This window comes from Haliotis rufescens, unplaced genomic scaffold (assembly GCF_023055435.1).
Source record: "Haliotis rufescens isolate VD_foot unplaced genomic scaffold, xgHalRufe1.0.p SCAF_20, whole genome shotgun sequence".
Taxonomy (NCBI): domain Eukaryota; kingdom Metazoa; phylum Mollusca; class Gastropoda; order Lepetellida; family Haliotidae; genus Haliotis; species Haliotis rufescens.
Window position 1 is genome coordinate 6398718 of NW_025963891.1, and position 22770 is coordinate 6421487.

General features: G+C 43.1%; 2 protein-coding genes across 6 annotated transcripts; one reads left to right on the forward strand and one right to left on the reverse strand.

The window, feature by feature from the left end:
- Positions 1 to 1522: 1522 nt before the first annotated feature.
- LOC124150442 lies at positions 1523 to 20824 on the forward strand. 5 transcript variants are annotated; one of them, XM_046522477.2, is made up of 3 exons: positions 1523 to 1708; positions 4701 to 4824; positions 18618 to 20824. In XM_046522477.2, the coding sequence occupies exon 3, from the start codon at positions 18961 to 18963 to the stop codon at positions 19597 to 19599; it is 639 nt and encodes a 212-aa protein (XP_046378433.1). In that variant the 5' UTR covers positions 1523 to 1708; positions 4701 to 4824; positions 18618 to 18960; the 3' UTR covers positions 19600 to 20824. The 5 variants fall into 5 exon arrangements, with proteins under 5 accessions (XP_046378433.1, XP_046378435.1, XP_046378438.1 ...); XM_046522479.2 differs by lacking the exon at positions 4701 to 4824; XM_046522482.2 differs by lacking the exons at positions 1523 to 1708; positions 4701 to 4824 and adding an exon at positions 4554 to 4658.
- Positions 17872 to 18390, reverse strand: LOC125382704 (nematocyst expressed protein 4-like). Its single transcript, XM_048400991.1, has one exon. The coding sequence runs from the start codon at positions 18388 to 18390 to the stop codon at positions 17872 to 17874; it is 519 nt and encodes a 172-aa protein (XP_048256948.1).
- Positions 20825 to 22770: the final 1946 nt, after the last annotated feature.

Below are 22770 nucleotides of genomic sequence, written 5' to 3' on the forward strand. Positions count from 1 at the left end.
TGCCATAAAATACTCCTCCACATCCCCGGGATGGTTAGACGTTTCCCGTCTGTGTTCCGAGCAACACGCTGGGTTAACTGTGAAGGGCAACTGACGCACCAGTCGTTCACAGCCTCTGTTCTGATGCCTCGCGTGACGTTGATTAAACAAATCTGCCAGATATTCCCAACGGACAAGCCAAAAAAAGAAGGAATACATTTCTATTGAAGACAGTTGTGTTTAGTGAGTACAAAGGTCGGGAATGGTACAATCCATGCGAGAATCTCGGATCATCTTTGTCAATGACATGAATGTAGTGTTGATACTGAATGCCGATTGTCACGTATTTACAGACTGCCGTCCTATAGCTGGAATACTGCTAACTGCGGCGTTAAACAACAAACAGAAACTGTTAAAGGTGGCAAGTTGGATTCAAGCTGTTCAAACACCACCATCTGCGTACTCCATGTTTATGACTCCCACAAATCTGACGTTAAACGATATCCTTCAATAACCCACAGATACTTATGTAACTAGGGGAAGCTCACGGAACACAAGGTGTGACTTACACAGTGGTGTCACAGTCCGACATTGTGGTGGATTGTAACATTGTTATAGAAACAAGTTGCATGTTACTTCACCGTGTCAGCGATTAGTACGGAAGCCTTTTAGGGCCATTTTTTTAAATTATTTTTTTTCGATACTTTCTTGAAATTTCAAGATCCTAAGTTGAAATTTCAAGATAGAATCTTGAAATTTCAACTTAGTATCTTGAAATTTCAACTTCTTGAAATAGAAGTATAGTATCTTGAAATTTCAACTTAGTATCTTGAATTTCAACTTAGTATCTTGAAATTTCAACTTCTGTATCTTGAAATTTCAACTTCTATATCTTGAAATTTCAACTTAGTCTCTACGGAAGCCTTTTAGGGCCATGTGTTTTTTATTTTTTCGATACTTTCTTGAAATTTCAAGATACTTTGATGAAATTTCAAGATAGTATCGAAAAAACCCCAAAAGACATGGCCCTAAAAGGCTTCCGTAGATTAGAGATATATACATATTTCTGAACTAAACGGCCGCCTCCGTAACTGCCCGGAGAGCGAAAGGTCCGGGGTTCGATCCCCGGCCGCGTCGTGCCAAAAGACGTTAAAAGACGGTTCTTGATGTTACCATGTTTGGAGATCGGCATTAATGGGTTCAACAAGGACCGGTCGGCTCGTATACTGTGTCGTATACTGGGTATTCATGTTAAACTGCAGCATGGTATCTCACTGGGCTAGCACAATAACATCGACATCAGTCCGGACTAGTACGAGCAGCCACAAACACACGTACATGCACGTCGCTAAATAAGTGCAATAATCTTGACCGCGACGTTAAACCCCACTTCACCTCACCTCTGAACTAAACACACGCATACACGCGATACCTGGCTTGAATTCACTCACAGTTAATCTGTTGCGTGAGTTGTAAACGACACATGCAATCATTAGACCATATAGCTACATCCTGCATGAGGCTGCTGTGACGTAAGCGACAGTGGCGACAGATGGGACGACGACAGTTGCGGCACACGTCATGTCCGCGAGTGTATCTGGAGGTCGATACAGTATCATGGATAACTATGGCTGCTGGTGAAAGGTGGATTATATTTATACAGCAAGAAGACCTGGTATTGCCAGTACAACAGCTACTATCGCTGGCCGACCTGGTCTGGTAATGAGAGGTAGGTGTGTAGATCTCCTAGCGGTCTTCGGATGTTTCCTAGTCAGACACACAGGTATTCCGGAAGCTCCACGCAGTGTATGTGCGAGGGGCGTGTTTATATGCAACCGTAGTCATTATATTGAAGGGGCCCTGCAGTGTGACGAGTTTATGTCCGTATCGTTGAAAACGTTCCTACAGATGTCAGTGGCATAACGTGTGTACATTGCATAACGTGAGACTGGTGCCTGTTTGTATGTACCGAGTATGCTCGTGATGCATCTGTGTAGTTCCAACTGACGGGAAGGTTTCGTTTATAGATGCTCAAGGAAATATATTGTATGTTCTAATTCCTCCCAAATCATACTGATCACTGACATCAATAACGACGGATAATACACATGCATAGAAAGTGACTATCTAGTTTGAGTCTGTAAAACCCTAGTCACACTAGAAGCGGAATGATCCGGAATGTCGTCGGACTGAACATTCTTTGTTTATTCCTGGATATTCGAAGTGCATTCTAAAACTTCTGACTTCATTCTGAGTGCATTCCAAATATTCGGGCCCATTCTTGTGGCCGGCCCAAATGTTTTGCTGATGCTTAAAACTTTCGAGGTGTATTCGAAGTGATGAAATATCAAACGGCATTCGAAGTGTATTCTAACTACACTCTGACTGCATTCTAAATATTCTATATCGAAACGCCAACCCACTTCAAATCCTGTCCGAATGCCCCGAATGCGCCTCGAATGAGCCGGAATCTCGATTGCTGCCGGTATCTACTTCGATATTGAAAGAATTCAGCTAGAATGCACTTCGAACGATTCATGTTACATTCTAAGTACATTCGAAGTACATTCTAAGTATTCGAGCTGCATTCTGTTTGAATTCTTGGACGTTCGAACCATATTCGGCGGCCATTCCGGGAGTGTTCTGACTGCATTCGAGGTGAATTCGTACAGCATTCGAGGCACCTTCAGACCGGTATTCGGGCAGCAATCGAACCGCACTCGTATGGCATTCGAAGTGCATTCTAAATATTCTGACTGCATTCTAACAGCATTCTAAATATTCCTACTGTGTTCCAACTACATTCGAGCTGGATTCGAGAGCTGATACACCCGGAATGTGCAAGAATCATTCGAGGCGGGTTCGCTGCGCATTGTAAGTATTCGAACGGCATTCATACAAAGCTTGGTCAATTTTAAATTCCCTCCCGAATACGGCACGAATTTTGAAAATTCTTCATTCCGACTGGTTCCGCTTGATTCCTGCTGATTCCGAATAAGTGTGACGGGGGTATTACAAACATTCGTATGCACGGCTATGCCAATACAGGGGCATGGCTATTAGTGACATAAACGTAATCACTTTTATCTGGGGTTCACCCCGATTTTGTTTCTAGGTTTGTCAGCACCATACCCGTGCTCGTGGGTTTCACCGAAGTGTTAAACGTCTGAGACCTGCATCACTTCGGGCTTTCCTCCCAAATTAAGCTGACACGCCGTGATATAACTGGAATACTGTTAAAAGCGGCGTTAAACCCAACTCACTCACTCACTTTTATCTGCTACATCTGTGTCTATGAATATATGTGTTGCACGTAGCATAGTGGGGGTGCGTGTGTCTGCCAAGACCACTGAATAGTGGTGTGAGTGTTAGTCTAGATCGTTGAATAGTGGAGTGAGTGTGTATGTCTAGATCATTGAATAGTGGTGTGAGTGTGTGTGTGTCTATTTCATTGAATAGTGATGTGAGTGTGTGTGTGTCTAGATCATTGAATAGTGATGTAAGTGTGTGTATCTAGATAATTGAATGGTGGAGTAAGTGTGTGTGTCCAGATCATTGAATAGTGGTGTGTGTGTGTCTAGATAATTGAATAGTGGTGTGAGTGTGTGTCCAGATAATTGAATAGTGATGTGAGAGTGTGTGTGTCTAAATCATTGAATAGTGGAGTGAGTGTGTGTGTGTCTAGATAATTGAATAGTGATGTTAGTGTGTGTATCTTGATAATTGAAGGTGATGTGAGAGTGTGTGCATCTAGATCGTTGAATAGTGGAACGAGTGTGTGTATCTAGATCATTGAAACGTGGAGGGAGTGCGTGTGTCTAGATCATTGAATAATGGTGTGTGTTTTAAGATCATTGTATAGTGATGTGAGTGTATGTGTCTAGAATATTGAATAGTGATGTGAGTGTGTGCCTAGACAACTGAATCGTGGATTGAGTGTGTGTTTTTAGATAATTGAATAGTGGTGTGAATGTGTGTCCAGATCATTGAATAGTTGAGTGAGCGTGTGTTTTTAGATCATTGAATAGTCGTGTGAGTGTGTGTGTGTAGATAATTGAATAGTGATGTAAGTGTATGTCTATAGATCATTGAATAGAGGTGTGAGTGTGTGTGTAGATAATTGAATAGTAGAGTGTGTGTGTGTTTCTAGATGATTGAATAGTGGAGCGAGTGTGTGTATCTTGATCATTGAATAGTGGTGTGAGTGTGTATGTCTAGATCATTGAATAGTGATGTAAGTGTATGTCTCTAAATCATTGAATAGAGGTGTGAGTGTGTGTGTAGATCATTGAATAGTAGAGTGAGTGTGTGTATCCAGATGATTGAATAGTGGGGCGGATGTGTGTATCTAGATCATTGAATATTGGTGTGAGCGTGTGTGTCTAGATCATTGAATATTGGTGTGAGTGTGTGTGTCTAGATCATTGAATACTGCTGAGTGATTTCCGTGTGGACGGGTTCTCTACACTTTCAAGCAATGTCAGCAGGGAAGAAAGGTCCCGTATACACCGTGTAGTGGCGGTAATGTCTAGAACGCCACACAATAAGAAATCGATCGTTGTATCGATCAATGAACATGTATTGGTAAGCCATTCAGTTGCATAGATGGCAGCGGGTTGTGCTGTTTAGTGAGAACGGAAAACAACTTGACGCTCGTGAGAACGACCGCTGTAACCTCTGTGAGTATTACATGTGTTACAGACTTTGACATTATTCCACAGTTCAACCGATGCTGATCGTCTGGATGAGGCGCTGTTACATTGTCATCAGATTACGGTTGAAGTATAGACTATGGTAATAGAGAAGACACGGTTTCCTGAATATCTGTTCTTCTATTGAAAGACAGTAAGTGTATAAATACCTAACAACTCTTTGATTGGGGATAAACTAACCTAGTTCACAAGTAACTATCAAGACAAAAGGGACGCCATATCACTGTCACCAATCGGTGGCAATAGTGACGCATCACCGACCTGAGAGATATTGTGTGAGAAACGCTTTTTTCAGATCTTATCTATATAATAATACTTATCTTCAAACCACATTTTGCCGGTCAAATAACAATCATTCATTTCCTTACAATTTAGTCTTCAGACACAATCAGGCATATATATATTTATAACGCTATCAATTGCTTCATAGATTAGACCAATAATAAAAGCTTCAGTTTATTTTCAGTTTATTGTCGATAACTGCATGTAATCTGCAGAATCCATAGGCTCAGCTGTCGCTAAGGTTGATGTGTCACCATTGACAACCCATACACAAGACTGTACACTCTGTGCCAGCAAGACACACCAGCAGCATGCCATCGGCTCATCGATTATGTCGACAGCGATATTCAGTATGACAAACAAATATTCATTCACAGCGACTGGACGGTAAATTTCTAGTGATGACAATCTGTAGGTTTTGTAGCCTCAGTTGTAGCAACAGCTCCGTACTGAAAGTAGTCTTGTGGCGTCCCCTGGTGATATTGAAGCAGTGTCGTGTTTACAGTAGCGCTAAAGGATGCAATCGTTGAGGTGAATATCCGAGCAGTGTAAATGTCTTGGTAACAAAATATTTTGAATTTTAAATATGTATTTTACGATATGTGAATGAATGGTGTCTCCACCGCTATATCCACTAACAAAGGATCTTCAGCAATATGCCTGGGACACCTCTCATGCAGTGACAAAACCTTACCTGTGTTTAACTTTATAAAATTAAAAAAAACAAAACACTTTGGCAAAACATCTTAAATTGGATACAGTCTAATCACGTAGGCCGATGCACTGCATGGGGGATTTCTTTCCTTTTGAGTGTGAGACTACATCCTCTGATATATGAGTTGTTGCCTTTATGGGAGTAGAATAGAGAGAGTTCATCTCCTCGCCCCTTGACTGCTGCCTTCTCTGGATCCTTATTGTAGTGTATATTTAAACCTACCAGATATTTGACTTTTTCTCAATAAGAGGTAGTTATTGTTATTTTAAACTTCTCACTGACCAATCGAAAATGAGTATTTTCCAAATTCCATTATGTATATTAGTTACTTCTTTCTGTGAAAGTTGCATATCTATTTCGGTGTTCATTGTCTGACAATCAAACAGAAAGATGTGTTATTTTAGATTCATCTGTATGTTTCTACATTTAGAGTGTTAATGATGAGAGAGAAGACATTTAAATACAGAGAGTGTATGACCCTGCCAGCAGCACTACCTGTGGGTCATCGGGAATCCAAGGCCTGTGTATTGTGACCTTCATTAGGTTTGACAATAGATGAATGTTTAGTCTATAAATAATCAGATGTACTTTGCTGAACATGCATAATGTTAGCTGATCAGCGCCTCGCCGGTGTTCATCAGTCCCCCCCAACGTGGTGAACGTCTGTGACTACAACAACGTTACAACTGACGAGTTTCAAGCTGTGGTCGTTAATGAGGTACTAATATATTTGTGTACTTTCTACTACTGACCGCCTCCGTTATCTAGTGGTAGAACGTCCGCCTCGAGTGCGAAAAGTAAGGGGTTTGATCCGCGGCCGCATCATTCTAAAAGATGGTACTTGCTGTTACCATTTTTGCTCGATATTAGGGGGATAAAACATGGACTGGTTGGCTCGGAGTCATTTTTCTGTGTCTTGGTATTCATGTTAATTTCAGGCATGGTATCTCAGTGGGCTAGCACTATAAAATCGGCATTAGTCCGGACTAGTACAGAAACATCTCTAGAAAAGAAAAATGGCATTAGAGAGGGAAATGTGTAGAAGTTGTTCCAATTTATTAATAATTAGGTATGTGTTTTACAAGTAGATTTACTTGGTCAAATAAAGCACATAACATTGCATTGCAATCCAGGATCTTTTTGTAGGCATATTAAAAAGTCTTAGAGTTTGGGACAATATTACACATGATGTTTACTTTAAAATCTTTGATACAAAACCCAGCTCGATTCTATTGTATGGATAAAAAATTTGGGGCCTAGAACATTTGGATGTTATTGAAAAGATACATTTATATCCATGTAAAACGTTCTTGGGTAAAATCTAGCACAGAAAATAGGGTATATGGTGAATGCGGAGGCGTTCCCACGTATATCTATTGTTGTTTAGAGGCTGTTAAATACTGTTAATAAGTTAATAAATATATAAAGATTGGCCACAGCATTTTTACAGCCGTTTGACACAGGCCTTTAAAGATATGTATAGCCCAATATGGCATGGTTCTTTGTCCAGTTCGAGAAAAGCAAATTGCTACACGTCATTTAAGACTACTGTATTACTAGAACCTTATCTATTAAGTGTAAATATACATTAGTTCAGAACAGCTCTTCTCGATTTTGGGCAGATATGAAGGTATTGTTTGAGAACATATACTTTGTAGGATTTGTAAAACTGACTGTATTGAAGATGAATATCACTTTTTATGTGTATGCCCAGTGTATAATGATTTCAGATCAAAATATCAAAATAAATATTTCTACAACAACCAAAATGGTATATTTTGTAAATTAATGACATGATACTACAGAAACAATGAGAAATGTATCTATGTTCATTTATTATGCAATGACACTAGAAAATGCATGAATTTGTAACCCGCCCAAACAATGAATGTACTGTAGGCCTTTGGGCCTCATCTGTACCATGAATAAAGATTGATTGACAGGACGACCTATAGTTACCTCCTACCAAAGTTATCATGATGATGATGAAGATGATAATGATGATGATGTGGTATTGGTCAGGTTTAGACGATTCACGATCTGTAGGCGGGACTTAACAATGGGTGCTCCAACCTTCGTGACATATATGATTCATTACTCTCATTGTCAATTTGCTTCACCCATCATTGACCTCCCCTTGAGAATATATCCCCACCATGGTAACGTCGTCGTCATCTTCCCTGTCTCCTCATCAATATGTCATCAAGCTAACGTATTAAAGGCACCAGTAAACTAACATCATTAGAAAAGGGGACTGAAAACATTGAAAAGAAACATTTTGTCGATCGACTTAAATGATTTGAGGCTAGAACTACCCTGAATCGGGTCATGATTCAAGCAGTGTTAAGACCTGTAGCACACACATGGGGGGAGAACCGCCCTCAAAGTGTCTCAGGTTGACTGAAACATAGCATTTAACACCTTTCAATAAGCGTATGCAATGTTTAAAACATTTCCACTCTGCGTCTCCTCCCGTCTGTCGACCTGCTGACTGGTTAAACAATCTGTGGTGCCGTCAATCACGATCAGTTTCCGAGGCCGCGGTATATTTATGACGTCCGTGTCTTATGTGTATCAATACTGCCTAGTGACAACGACTCCGGGAAATAACTCCCTTCAATTCCTACACGAGACTACTGCGTTTTCCTTAAGTACAGCTTAGTGTTTGATACTCTCATGAATAGTCTGCTAGTTTAGGCGTTATTAATGGAATCTGTTGAATAAGAATCGCCAGCACCTCTGTACCCACCCGTAAAACCCGGCCCACGTCGCTCTAACGCTCTATCGACCCAGTCGGTCGGGGCAGCAGAGAAACGGAGCGGAACGATACGGCGTTATGGATCTAGCTCCTTTGTGCAGGCGCAGCGGATGGTTACTAATGCAGGACTAGCGTGAACTAGTTCCCGAGTTAAATGACAGCTTACTTCGATACCCAAAGGTCGAACGTGGATCTGTATGACTTGGATCTGATGTCTGTGGCTTGTGGATCTGTGAGACACGTACCTTCCTTGTGTGAAGGAGAATCCCGTCGTGTCTGGTATGTATGTCGGCACGTGTAATGATGGACACACGGATGCATGTGCAGATGTTCATACAATATGTCGGTGTGATGTACAGTTATGTGTGATGTAGGCTGCGAGGTGGGAGCTATGCCTTGCAGTATTATATTAATGTTCCTTGATATTTGTGTTGGCAATACAAGGTAGGTGTTTCATGTATGCCTAGAACACAATTTCGGTACAAATGGATGGATGGAGGGACTTATATTACATATACGTGCAGCGTTTCTTGTCTTTACTTTTACCTGGTTTTATATACCTTTGGTTGTGTAAGTCTAACAATTGTAGAGAACAGTTTAATAATAGACGATTACGTGAAGCCGAGTTGAGATCTCTCACCACAGTTGTGGCTGTCTGCCAGTATCTCAATGCTCTACAAACATGTGGGGCTTGAAACAAATATATAAATAGGCTCAACAAATAGGAATAGTTTGAGCAGATTGAAAACACGAGAATGGCAACTAGTCACGTGTTATGTTATACAGTGTTGCCAGCAGCCGGTATGTACACTTTGCCCTGATCCTGTATGCATGATAGCGTGATAAATGGCTCGGTAGATAATATCACCATAAACACCTTTCCTTAGTGTCGTTGGCAGTACTGCAAAAAGTACAGAATACAGTAAACTACGGTTATAACGAATACGCTTATAACGAACTGACCGATATAACGAACTTATTTTTTAGTCCCGGCCATTTGTTGTATATATGCTGTATATATGCTTATAACGAACTACGGTTATAACGAACTAAAATGAGTGGTCCCTTTGAGTTCGTTATATCCGTAGTTTACTGTATATGCAGAGTACCGCAAAAGAAACGTCACCCCAAGTAAAATTACATGAACAGTTGTCATTTAGATATCTGGGTAATTTTTGTGAAAGTTTCTAAAACTTAACATTACCTTGTCCGGAAAAATGAAATTTAATGATAAAAAAACAAAGCAGATGACAATTAAACCGATCGTCCAAACGTATCATGGCAACGGTCATGGTAACCCGATGCACGTGAGTTCTGTGCAGATTGAAATGCACATGCGTTCCCCCATGTCTTGCCCAATACAAATCCACTCAGATCGGATAACATTCATTCCTTATTGAATTGCTACCACATGCCAAGATTGACAAGAAATCAGCGATACCAAGCCCTTGCACGATTGCAAGCTGGACAAACCATGCTTTTCAAGTCCCCGTAAGGACCATATACATGCTCCAGCAACGGTACCAGATATCCAATACTTCAGATGACCGACCACGTAGTGGAAAACCAAGGGTCACCACTCGACGTCAGGATCGTCAGATTGTGCGACAGCATCTTCAAGAGTTCTTTGTTACTGCTGCGGAAGCTGCTCGACAGACCATGGGGACACGTCTTCAGTGGGCAACACAGCACCAGCATTGCCGCCACCAGCAGTTGGGAAGAGTCCTCTTCTCAGACGAGAGCCGTTACTGTATCTCAACAGCAGATGGCAGGGAAGGGTAAGGCGACGCCGTGGGGAACCTTATTCGGATCCTTGTGTTGTTTAGAGACTCGTGGGGTTGTCCGAGCATCATGGTGTGGGGTGGAATTTGTCTTCCACAGAGGGTCGGCCCTGTGGTCTTCCAGAACATCGGTCCAGGGAGAGGCAATGGTGTCACAGCAGCTCGGTACATTGATCAAGTCTTGAGACCACACGTCATATCTCATTTGGCACATCGCCGCAACCACGAGTTTCAGCATGATAACGCCAACAAGAGACCTCCTTCAGCAGAATGGCATCAGAACCATGCAGTGGCCTGCCCTCAGTGGCGATTTAAATCCCATTGAGCACCTGTGGAACGAGATTCAAAGACGCCTGAATGACGTCCGACCAAGGCCGACAACTGCAGCTGAATTTCGTCAGGCGTTCCTCAGAGTGTGGGCTCAAGTGCCTATAGCCTTCATCAACCGCCTCATCCATTCCATGTATCGACGTTGCACTGCAGTCATGATTGCACATGGCGGACACACGAGACACTGACTTGTCATGTCAGTTTCTCAGAGACTAGTGTTGTGTTTCACTTTAAGAACATTTGACACTTTAATTTCGACCTTGATGATCAGTTTTGCCAAGTTTCATCTTTTTACTATGTCTCAAAGTATGTTTACAGTGTTATGACAAATAAGGTTTCTCATATATCTATCCACGGTGGCGTGTCTTTTGCGGTTCAGTATATTTAGGCCTGACTGAGTAAATACATGTATTTATCCCTCATATCATGAGTCATTCAGACTGTTCACGATATTCACTAGTTGTTCATGCATCCGCCCGTTGCATGCGGAAAATCCTCAGCAAGGTGCGAGACGCTGAACCCCAAGTTTACACTGTTTTTGTGTGAAGGTAATTTGAAGCAAAAGTACTAGTTTTAAGCAGGTATATAAAGTTCGGCAATTAAAACTTCTTTAGAAATATATTAAAACGAATTGATCACCGCGAGTATGTATAGACGTGAAAAGGACAAGGAATAGTATAGATAACATCGTCTTCACACTGCATATATACTCACACGCAAAAGAAACGCAAGTGTTTTTCAGCAAATAGGTAACAGACACGGAACCAAAAATTGATACGAGTTTTAGCATGTAGTGAAGCCTGATGGTGTTATCAATATTTTTGGTTGCATTTTGGAAGCCCCGAGTAAAAACGCAACATAAAAAATGAATCTCCAAAACGCACCATTTCAATGAATATGTGGGTATCATGCACCCATTTCCCGCGAAATCGAAAATGTACGAACTGTCACGAACTGTAGTTCGTATAAAACATTGATCAACAATGCCACGCCTAACTCAAATTCAGAGAAACCAGGCTATCGGACGTTTGGAAGCTGGAGAGTCTGTCCAAGATGTTGCCCGTCATTTCAACGTTTACATAACCACAATTTACCGTCTCCTGCATCGATACAATGGATCGGTCGTCCTAGGGTCGCCACACCTACACAAGATCGGCAGATTATCCATCAACACCAGCGACATGCAAGTGAAAGTGCTCGACAGACCATAGAAACACATAATCGACACATTAGCCAAGACACTGTGATCCGACGTCTCCGTTCCAACAACCTCAGATGTCGCCGACCAGCACGTCGTCCTGTTCTCCAACCACGGCATCGACAAGCACGACTTCAGTGGGCACAGGGTCATCGCAATTGGCGTCATCGTGATTCGAGGCGTGTCATCTTCTCTGATGAAAGTCGCTTTTGTGTCTCCCATGCAGACGGCAGAGTCAGAATTTGGCGTCGCCGAGGTGGTCGTTTCGCTGACAGAAACGTTGTGGAAAGGGATCCATGAGGTGGACCTAGCGTCATGATATGGGCAGGGATTGGACTTAATGCGAGACTTGGACCCATGTGATTTCTGAATGTTGTTCAAGGTCGGGGACACGGCGTCACTGCTCAGCGGTATATCGACCAAGTGATCAGACCCCACGTTGTTCCATTTTTTGCACAACATCAACAACACATTTTCCAACAGGACAACGCTCGTCCACATGTTGCCAGAGCTACCATGGCCTTTCTGCAACAACACAACATCCGTGTTCTACCGTGGCCAGCCCTCAGCCCTGATCTGAACCCCATCGAACACTTGTGGGATGAGGTTCAAAGGCGTCTGCACAATGTGCGCCCAGTACCTACAACTGCCGATGAACTACGCACAGCTGCTCTGGATGTGTGCAGGAGGATCCCTAGGGCCTTCACAAATCGTCTGACCCACTCAATGTACAGGAGATGTGTGGCAGTGAGCAATGCTAATGGTGGTCACACCAGGTATTGACTGACATTTTGGGTATTGACCCGAAAATGTGTAAGCCCTTAACATTTGAAAAAAACAATTATGTCATCTGCCTTTTAATCCATTAAACTGTCTTCAGTCAATTTTTTGTCAATCGTGCCCTATTACTATTTCTTGTCTTTAATGTTGAAAATAAATAGCATGTATACTGCATGCGTTTCTTTTGCGTGTGAGTATATTAACCACGAGATATAGGGACCGATCTCTGGGCAGAGATATCACTTAACACGACCAGCCTACACAACATAAGGTCTTGAGTGAATAAACAGTGAGTTTATTAGTAACTGACTGCCGGTCGTCCGAATTTATATCTATTCTAGCTACATCAGATATATCATTTTCTGATTAACATAGCGATAAACATACTATTGTGACCTAAAGATATCGACAGAATAATATAATATGGCCGAGTCCATGCTGATAAAGGTGTTTACGAGTGACGATCAACATGAAGAAGAATAGCAGACCAGTTACTTGTATGATGCGGATGTTTACGTAGTACGTGTAGATGATGGACACAGCCGTAAATACCGGTGACGGTGCTGACGTAGTACGTGTAGATGATGGACACAGCGGTAAATACCGGTGACGGTGCTGACGTAGTACGTGTAGATGATGGACACAGCGGTAAATACAGGTGACGGTGTTGACGTAGTACGTGTAGATGATGGACACAGCGGTAAATACAGGTGACGGTGTTGACGTCTTACATATGTTTGCCAGACAAACTCTATATCTGACCAGGACAACAAGAGATACTAGCCCTGATCAATGTACGTATCGCGTTATCAGTTTGACACTCCGCATGTTTCAGACATTGGAACGTGGATGATAGTTTGTAATATTCCATTATTTAACAATTTGTGTAGTTTCTCATATAATGTGTAAAGGTTTGTCCAATTATTCCACGCTAACACATACGTTTCAGGGCTGCATTCATCGGGGGAATAACAGGGACGAGACCATGAAATATACACACAGAGGAAGCCAGTTAGGATGAGATACAATGAATGTCAGTCAAACAGATAGAGATACTCTGAATTCCAGTCAAACAGATAGAGATACTCTTAATGCCAGTCAAACAGATAGAGATACTCTTAATGCCAGTCAAACAGATAGAGATACTCTGAATGCCAGTAAGACAGGTAAAGATACTCTGAATGCCAGTCAAACAGATAGAGATACTCCGAATGCCAGTCAAACAGATAGAGATACTCTGAATGCCAGTCAAAGAGATAGAGATACTCTGAATGCCAGTCAAACAGTTAGAGATACTCTGAATGCCAGTCAAACAGTTAGGGATACTCTGAATGCCAGTCAAACAGATAGAGATACTCTGAATGCCAGTCAAACAGATAGAGATACTCTGAATGCCAGTCAAAGAGATAGAGATACTCTGAATGCCAGTCAAAGAGATAGAGATACTCTGAATGCCAGTCAAACAGTTAGAGATACTCTGAATGCCAGTCAAACAGTTAGGGATACTCTGAATGCCAGTCAAACAGATAGAGATACTCTGAATGCCAGTCAAACAGATAGAGATACTCCGAATGCCAGTCAAACAGATAGAGATACTCTGAATGCCAGTCAAAGAGATAGAGATACTCTGAATGCCAGTCAAACAGTTAGAGATACTCTGAATGCCAGTCAAACAGTTAGGGATACTCTGAATGCCAGTCAAACAGATAGAGATACTCTGAATGCCAGTCAAACAGATAGAGATACTCTGAATGCCAGTCAAACAGATAGAGATACTCTGAATGTCAGTCAAACAGTTAGAGGTACTCTGAATGCCAGTCAAACAGTTAGGGATACTCTGAATGCCAGTCAAACAGTTAGGGATACTCTGAATGCCAGTCAAACAGATAGAGATACTCTGAATGCCAGTTAAACAGATAGAGATACTCTGAATGCCAGTCAAACAGATAGAGATACACTGAATGCCAGTCAAAGAGATAGAGATACTCTGAATGCCAGTCAAAGAGATAGAGATACTCTGAATGCCAGCCAAAGAGATAGAGATACTCTGAATGCCAGTCAAACAGTTAGAGATACTCTGAATGCCAGTCAAACAGTTAGGGATACTCTGAATGCCAGTCAAACAGATAGAGATACTCTGAATGCCAGTCAAACAGATAGAGATACTCTGAATGCCAGTTAAACAGGTAGAGATACTCTGAATGGCAGTCAAACAGATAGAGGTACTCTGAATGCCAGTCAAACAGTTAGAGATACTCTGAATGCCAGTCAAACAGTTAGAGATACTCTGAATGCCAGTCAAACAGTTAGAGATACTCTGAATGCCAGTAAGACAGGTAGAGATACTCTGAATGCCAGTCAAACAGTTAGAGATACTCTGAATGTCAGTCAAACAGGAAGAGATACTCTGAATGTCAGTCAAACAGGTAGAGATACAGTGAATGATAATTAAACAGTTAGACAAAATAGACACGATTAATGGATAACAGCTTCTTTGATTACTGTACAGGCGACGTGTCGATTAAGATCCTTATACCATTGCCAAGCATGTCATGCAATCATACGGCTATTGATTTAAAGCATTAAACCTCTGATCTGTAGCTTATTGAGAGAACAGCGTTGGATGGTAGAGAATACATACAAAATCATTGATCAGAACTTCAGATGCCTGTGTATATACCAATTCTCACTGCATAGGTTGATCAATACAAGGTTAAGTACATGATTGTCTGCCATATGTGATAGATTTATGTATACCCAGAAGTGACAATGAGTAGGGACACTGTCACTTCCGGTAATGGCAGTCAGACACAGCTATCATTGAAGGTAATCCAACAAGGTCATTAGTTTATACATTTGAGAATACTAACAAATAAAGTATTGCTTCAGTGTCAACGAAAGCTGTGAAGTTGTTTTGTGATGAAAGTCGGCAAAGATTGCATGGTTGCATCTAGAGATTCGATCTTTCATCGTCGTCTCAAAAGACTTCCCATGGGAGACCCTACTTCATTATTATCAAGCTTGACGATACATCCCACTTTTGTCAGTGCTGATGATGTGGTAGGTTGTCTTAATGACATTTTTGTCAGTATGGACCGTACAATAGCTCGTTTGATTGCCACGACTGCTTTCCTTCACGAGCGATGGGTATAAACACGATGAACGATATCATCCTATTTGTCAGTGTAGTCCGTACAATAGCTCGTTTGATTACCACGACTGCTTTTCTTCACGAGCGATGGGTATAAACACGATGAACGATATCATCCTATTTGTCAGTGTGGTCCGTACAATAGCTCGTTTGATTGCCACGACTGCTTTCCTTCACGAGCGATGGGTATAGACACGATGAACGATATCATCCTATTTGTCAGTGTAGTCCGTACAATAGCTCGTTTGATTGCCACGAATGCTTTCCTTCATGAGCGATGGGTATAAACACGATGAACGATATCATCCTATTTGTCAGTGTGGTCCGTACAATAGCTCGTTTGATTGCCACGACTGCTTTCCTTCACGAGCGATGGGTATAAACACGATGAACGATATCATCCTATTTGTCAGTGTGGTCCGTACAATATCTCGTTTGATTGCCACGACTGCTTTCCTTCACGAGCGATTGGTATAAACACGATGAACGATATCATCCTATTTGTCAGTGTAGTCCGTACAATATCTCGTTTGATAGCCACGAATGCTTTCCTTCATGAGCGAGGGGTATAAACACGATGAACGATATCATCCTATTTGTCAGTGTGGTCCGTACATTAGCTCGTTTGATTACCACGACTGCTTTCCTTCACGAGCGATGGGTAAAAACACGATGAACGATATCATCCTATTTGTCAGTGTAGTCCGTACAATATCTCGTTTGATAGCCACGACTGCTTTCCTTCACGAGCGATGGGTATAGACACGATGAACGATATCATCCTATTTGTCAGTGTAGTCCGTACAATATCTCGTTTGATTGCCGCGACCGCTTTCCTTCACGAGCGATGGGTATAAACACGATGAACGATATCATCCTATTTGTCCGTATGGTCCGTACAATATCTCGTTTGATTGCCGCGACTGCTTTCCTTCACGAGCGATGGGTATAAACACGATGAACGATATCATCCTATTTGTCCGTATGGTCCGTACAATATCTCGTTTGATTACCACGACTGCTTTCCTTCACGAGCGATGGGTATAAACACGATGAACGACATCGATGATGCTGCAGCGACATACTTGGGGCTTTATTTACAGTTACTATTGGCAACAGGGATGAACTGGGTGTAGATCAGTAGGTTCACTCTGTACACGATGAAGGTGTGTGTGTGTGTGTGTGTGTGTTGAGACGAGACGTCCCACGGCCTTGTGATGCTGCTGTCACACAAGGCAGCAGGTGTAAAACAATAAATAAAAATGTCATCTTGGTGTACGTCCATTTAACCTTTCATAAACTGAAGTCACGTGACTGACTACATTCAACTTTCATGTCGTAAAAATCATCAGCACACTCTGCAGCGTCGCAATATTTTGTGTTTTACATTTCTTTCACGGCCACCTGGGAATGGGTTTGGACCAGACAAACTAGTGGTTGATAGTATGAGCAGCGGTCTGAGGCCAGGACCAGCCAATCAGCATCTCAACTCAGGCTGGATGTTGTGAGAATTAGGTCTGTCCAGTGTACATGTCAGCTTTTTCAACTCACAACAGGTCTTGGTGCGGTAGGGTTCATAAAGTGTTCGCTCGTCACGCCTAAGGCCTGGGTTCGATTCCCATTGGATACAATGGGGTTCTCTCGCTGTGCTATTGCTGGATTATCTCCAACAGCGGCATAAAACCTTACTCACTCACAACATGTTACATATGAAATGTATTCGCTTGTATAGCTTTCGTAACAAAGTGTTATTGATTTCAATTCACCACCATGCGGCATGGTTTATATTGCTCGGTAATTGTTTTCACGGAAAAGGTAGATTGTATATATGTATGCACGATGATGGAAATTGATAACAGAAATATGATATGAGCATGCCAACCTGCACACCTCCGTGAATGACTAACTGCAACAGCTGTCCCTCACAGGAAAGTAATTGTGGGACTGCTTGTGTAGCCGGACAGGCAATTGCTCAACGAGGACGAGCGGCAGGGAGACACGCAACAGGGGCAGGGGGTAGGTGCAGGTGTTGGTGCAGGGGTAGTGGAGGGGGTAGGGGTAGGGGCAGGGGTAGTGGAGGGGGTAGGAGATGGGGCAGGGGCAGTGGCAGGGGGAAGGGGTAGGTGTAGCAGATGGGGTAGTTGAGGAACTAGGGGTAGGGGTAGGGGCAGGGGTAGTGGAGGGGCTAGGAGATGGGGCAGGGGTAGTGGCAGGGGGAAGGTACAGGTGTTGTGGAGGGGTAGTGGAGGGGTAGGGATAAGGGCAGGGGTAGTTGAAGGGGTAGGAGCAGGGGTAGTGGCAGGAGGTAGGTGCAGGAGTAGGGGTAACGGAGGGGGTAGGGGGAGGGGCAGGGGTAGAGGAGGGGGTAGGGGTAAGGGCAGGGGTAGTTGAGGGGGTAGGAACAGGGGTAGTGGCAGGAGGTAGGTGCAGGAGTAGGGGTAACGGACGGGGTAGAGGAGGGGGTAGGGGAAGGGTCAGGGTAGAGGAGGGGGTAGGGGTAAGGGCAGGGGTAGTTGATGGGTAGGAACAGGGGTAGTGGCAGGAGGTAGGTGCAAGAGTAGGGGTAACGGACGGGGTGGAGGAGGGGGTAGGGGAAGGGGCAGGGGTAGTGGGAGGAGGTTGATGCAGGAGTTGGTGCAGGGGTAGGTAGAGCAGGAATGCGGGGCTGTTTATAGCTGACAGCTACTACAGTATAGACACGCATCAGGAAATAGCCTCGGATTATTTGATGCTCTGAAGTGGGTGGTTGGTGGCTGGAACAGGGGAGATCCTCTGACAACACTATTTATTCCATCAGGTTTTAGGAAAAGACTTTTTGTTCCCTGAGTATGCTGGACAGAATATCCTGAATATTCTGTGTCTCAAATAGAGTATTGAAGCTGTGACGGTTAAATGCATATCTAACTTAACGAGTTTTCCATCTGTTTACAGTTCAAAGTGAAACTCCACCTCAGGAAGTGCCTCGCTGTGGGGGACGACTATTACAACTGAAATATACGTGATTATTAGAGCCTCGCTCTGGGAGTCAACTGAAGTACCAGAAAACACCTGATCATCGGCTGCTTCTAGTCAGCATCATGACATCTCACTGAAGTTGGCGAGGGATGATGCATGGGTCCAAAACTACCTTTACCTTTACTTCGTCAATATATACCGTGCTAGTATACACTAGCTGACTAGGAACATAGCACAGTTGGTGAAGTTCGCCACCAACTGATTTCATATCGGAATCGTGTGATCCTAACTACAAACAGGCATACACTGTAAATCACTTATGACTGAACAGCCCTCTACGATCAACACCCGCAATCCACAAATAGTCTATTCGCCAAGGTCCATCAGCACCCACCCGGCTTACAAGGACCCAAAACGACCAGTCATGATGTTCGTGAATACTTTCCTGAAACACTTGAAGCAGGAGTACTGGGCCTATATCGCCCTCTTCGGCATCATGGCGCTCTACAGCGGCGTCATGGTCGCAGTGTTCGGCTTCACCGACATCGTGCACCCGTCTGGCGGGGAGATCGAGTGGTTTGGCATTTTCCTTATTCTGGGGGGCATTGCCCTCATCCTCACTTCCGGTATCCTCTACCACCGGAAGTCGCGGCGCCTCCGGCCCTGTATCTGTTGTGGGATGGACTTTGATGACACTCCCGAGTTTCCGCCCAGGAACAAGAAGCGTCTACGGTTCGCACCAAACTTGATATCGCCCTATTACGAGATGGTGAAGCACGAGGAACGGAGGCAGACTTTGCCCGCAATCAAAGCGCCTATCGTCCGTTTTCAAAATAGAACGTCCGACATTGAAACGTCTGACATTGAGGCCGCTGAGGAACAAAGGGGAGACAACTCTGAGGGCAGTAATACTACTTTGATAACGGACATGCGAGGTGCTCAGGTCACCAGGTGTTAAAGGTAATCAAAGACGGACAAACTGCATACACGTCATAAAGCCAATATATACATTGTTGCTTGAATCGGAATAACTGACGACTGTTGCAGCGTTTTTCAGAAGCGGAATGTTGTTGTTACTTCATTTCGAATGTATAGTGATTAAGGAACATTTGAAGGCTGCCCATCTAATGAGTTTATTGAAATTTTACTGAAATTTTAGTGATTCGTGACTGTTCGTCACTGATTGCCAACGAGCCCGATTCCTCGTGACGTGCAGAGTGACTAAAATCTGACAGCTCAGTGACAGTCTCAGCATCGCCAGTAACAACGTTCACGTGCCTTTGTACCACTGTGCCAGACTTTCTCCAGAGAGGACCTAGCGGCCTTGACCTACCACTAGGGGTGATGGCGGCATGAGGTGCCTGGTCCGAATTTGTTCTGGCACATGCGGCCTGATACTTAAAGTTGTGCAATATTCTTTGTCAGTGTATATGTACTTTAATAGTGCCTAACAACGTTTTGTATAATGAGATATCATCAAAGCGTATTCCTAACAAATATATTTGAGTGTTTCAGAATATGTCAGACTCATGCGAACTATTTGCACTTCCTACATAATGATGTCAGATTCATTGATGAACGAAAAGCATCGAGAGTACCACACAGCATCGAACACTGCTCTGAGATGCGGTTCTAGTGTCAGGTTTTACACATGCAATCGGCGCCACATTTGAGAATTAATATTTATAAATACTCCTGCGAGATGCCTCCATGTGAAATTGAAAGTTATCTGTATGGACTTTAGACACATGAGATCCTATATGAAATATTCCGGAGTCGGCAACAAGGGAGACCTTGTTTTATTGAGGAGTTATATTTTGCTAGTTTTGAATTGTTTGAATTTACGCCAATGGGTTCGTGTGCATTATGTGCAGAAATACTGAATCACTGTTTGTTACTTGTTTTATTACTGGGGTGTTCGAGTGCGGCGTGTCTGTGATAACAGCCGCCGGACGAATTCGCACCACACCTTTGCCCACTCACTGAGATACTGCTACAGGAGCAGATTGTCCCGTGCTTCACAAACTGTTACATATTCAACAAACATTTGAATATTGAGTTATGTGTATATTTGTTCCAGTTATTGTTATATATATATACAGTGTTGTTATTAATATGCATTCTTGATTTTCATGTTCAACTTTTATACTTGATAACTCTCTCATAAAATCAGATGAGGTGTGGCTGGGTGTTGGTGTTTCTTCCCCTTGAGAATCTTCCTACAGAGATACACAGACGTTGCAGTTTGTGATCCACCGATCAACAATAAAAACACATCCGTATTATTGAGCCAAATGGGTGTCAGGAAAGCGTGGCGGCAGATGAAGGTGAAATCCGTGATCATGATGGTGAGACACGTGATCAATGTGACGAAACACGTGGTCAAGGTGGTAAAACTCGTTAGAATGGTGGTGAAACACGTTACCATGGTGGTGAAATCCGTGAGCATTGTGGTGAACTCGGTGAGCATGGTGGTACAAAATGTTAGAATGGTGGTGAAACAGGTGATCATGATGGTGGAACAGGTGAGCATGATGGTGAAACAGGTGATCTTGGTAGTGAAACGCGTAATCATGATGGTGAAACACGTGATCATGATGTGAAATATGTGATCATAGTGGTGAAACATGTGAACATGAGACCCGTAAAGATCCGGGGTGGAATAGGTCTTCGGCAAGCCGTGCTTGTCCTAAAAGGCGACTATGCTTGTCGTAAGAGGTGACTTACGGGATGGGGTGGTCAGGCTCGCTGACTTGGTTGATTCATGTCATCGTATCCCAATTGCGTGGATTGATGCTAATGATGTAAATCACTGGATCGTCTGGTCCAGACTCGATTATTTACAGACCGCCGTCATACAACTGGAATATTGCTGAAGGCGCCGTTAAACAACAAACAAACAAACAAACAAAACAAACGTGATCATGATGGTAAAACACGTGATCGAGGGGGTGAAACACGTGAACATGGAGGTGAAACACGTGAGCATGGTGGTGAAACACGTGTTCAAGGTGGTACAACACGTTAACATGGTGGTGAAAGACGTTAGCATGGTGGTGAAACACGTGAGCATGGTGGTGAAACACGTGATCATTGTGGTGAAACACGTGAGCATGGTGGTGAAACACGTGATCATGGAGGTGAAACACGTGAGCATGGTGGTGAAACACGTGAGCATGGTGGTGAAACACGTGAGCATGGTGGTGAAACACGTGATCATGGAGGTGAAACACGTGATGATGGTGGTGAAACACGTGAGAATGATGGTGAAAGAGGTGTTCATGGTGATAAAAGACGTGATCATGATGGTGAAACACGTTAGTAAGGTGGTAAAACATGTGACCATGGGGGTGAAACACGTGAGCATGGTGGGGAAACGTGAGCTTGGTGGTAAAACACGTGATCATAAAGGTGAAACACGTGAGGATGATGGTGAGATATATTAGCATGGTATTGAAACACGTTAGCATAGTGGTGAAACACGTGATCATGGTGGTAAAAGACGTGATCATGATGGTGAAACAGGTGATCATGGTGGTAAAACACGTGAGCTTGGTGGTGAAACATGTGAGCTTGGTGGTAACGAGCGAGCGAGTATGGTTTAACGTCGTTTTTAGCAATATTCCAGCAATATCACGGCGGGGCTTGGTGGTAAAACACATGAGCATGATTGTGAGATATGTTAGCATGGTCGTGAAACACGTTAGCAAGGTGGTGAAACATCTGATCATGGAGGTGAAACACGTGAGCATGATGGTAAAACACGTGATCATGAAGATGAAACACTTGATCATAGTGGTAAAACACGTGATCATGGTGGTAAATGACGTGATCATGATGGTGAAACAGGTGAGCATTAAGGTGAAACACGTGATCATAGTGGTGAAACACGTGAGGATGATGGTAAAAGACGTGATCATGAAGGTGAAACAACTGATCATGGTGTAAAACATGTTAGCAATGTGGTAAAATACACGTGATCATGGAGGTGAAACATGTTAGCATGGTGGTAAAACACGAAAGCATGGTGGTAAAACACGTTAGCATGGTGGTAAAACACGTTAGCATGATGGTAAAACACGTTAGCATTGTGGTAAAACACGTTAGAATGGTGGTAAAACACGTTAGC

Excerpts from the sequence above, each read along its gene's own strand:
- LOC124150442 (XM_046522477.2), top strand. The coding sequence starts at position 18,961 with ATGACTGAACAGCCCTCTACGATCAACACCCGCAATCCACAAATAGTC.
- LOC125382704 (XM_048400991.1), bottom strand. The coding sequence starts at position 18,390 with ATGCGTGTCTATACTGTAGTAGCTGTCAGCTATAAACAGCCCCGCATT.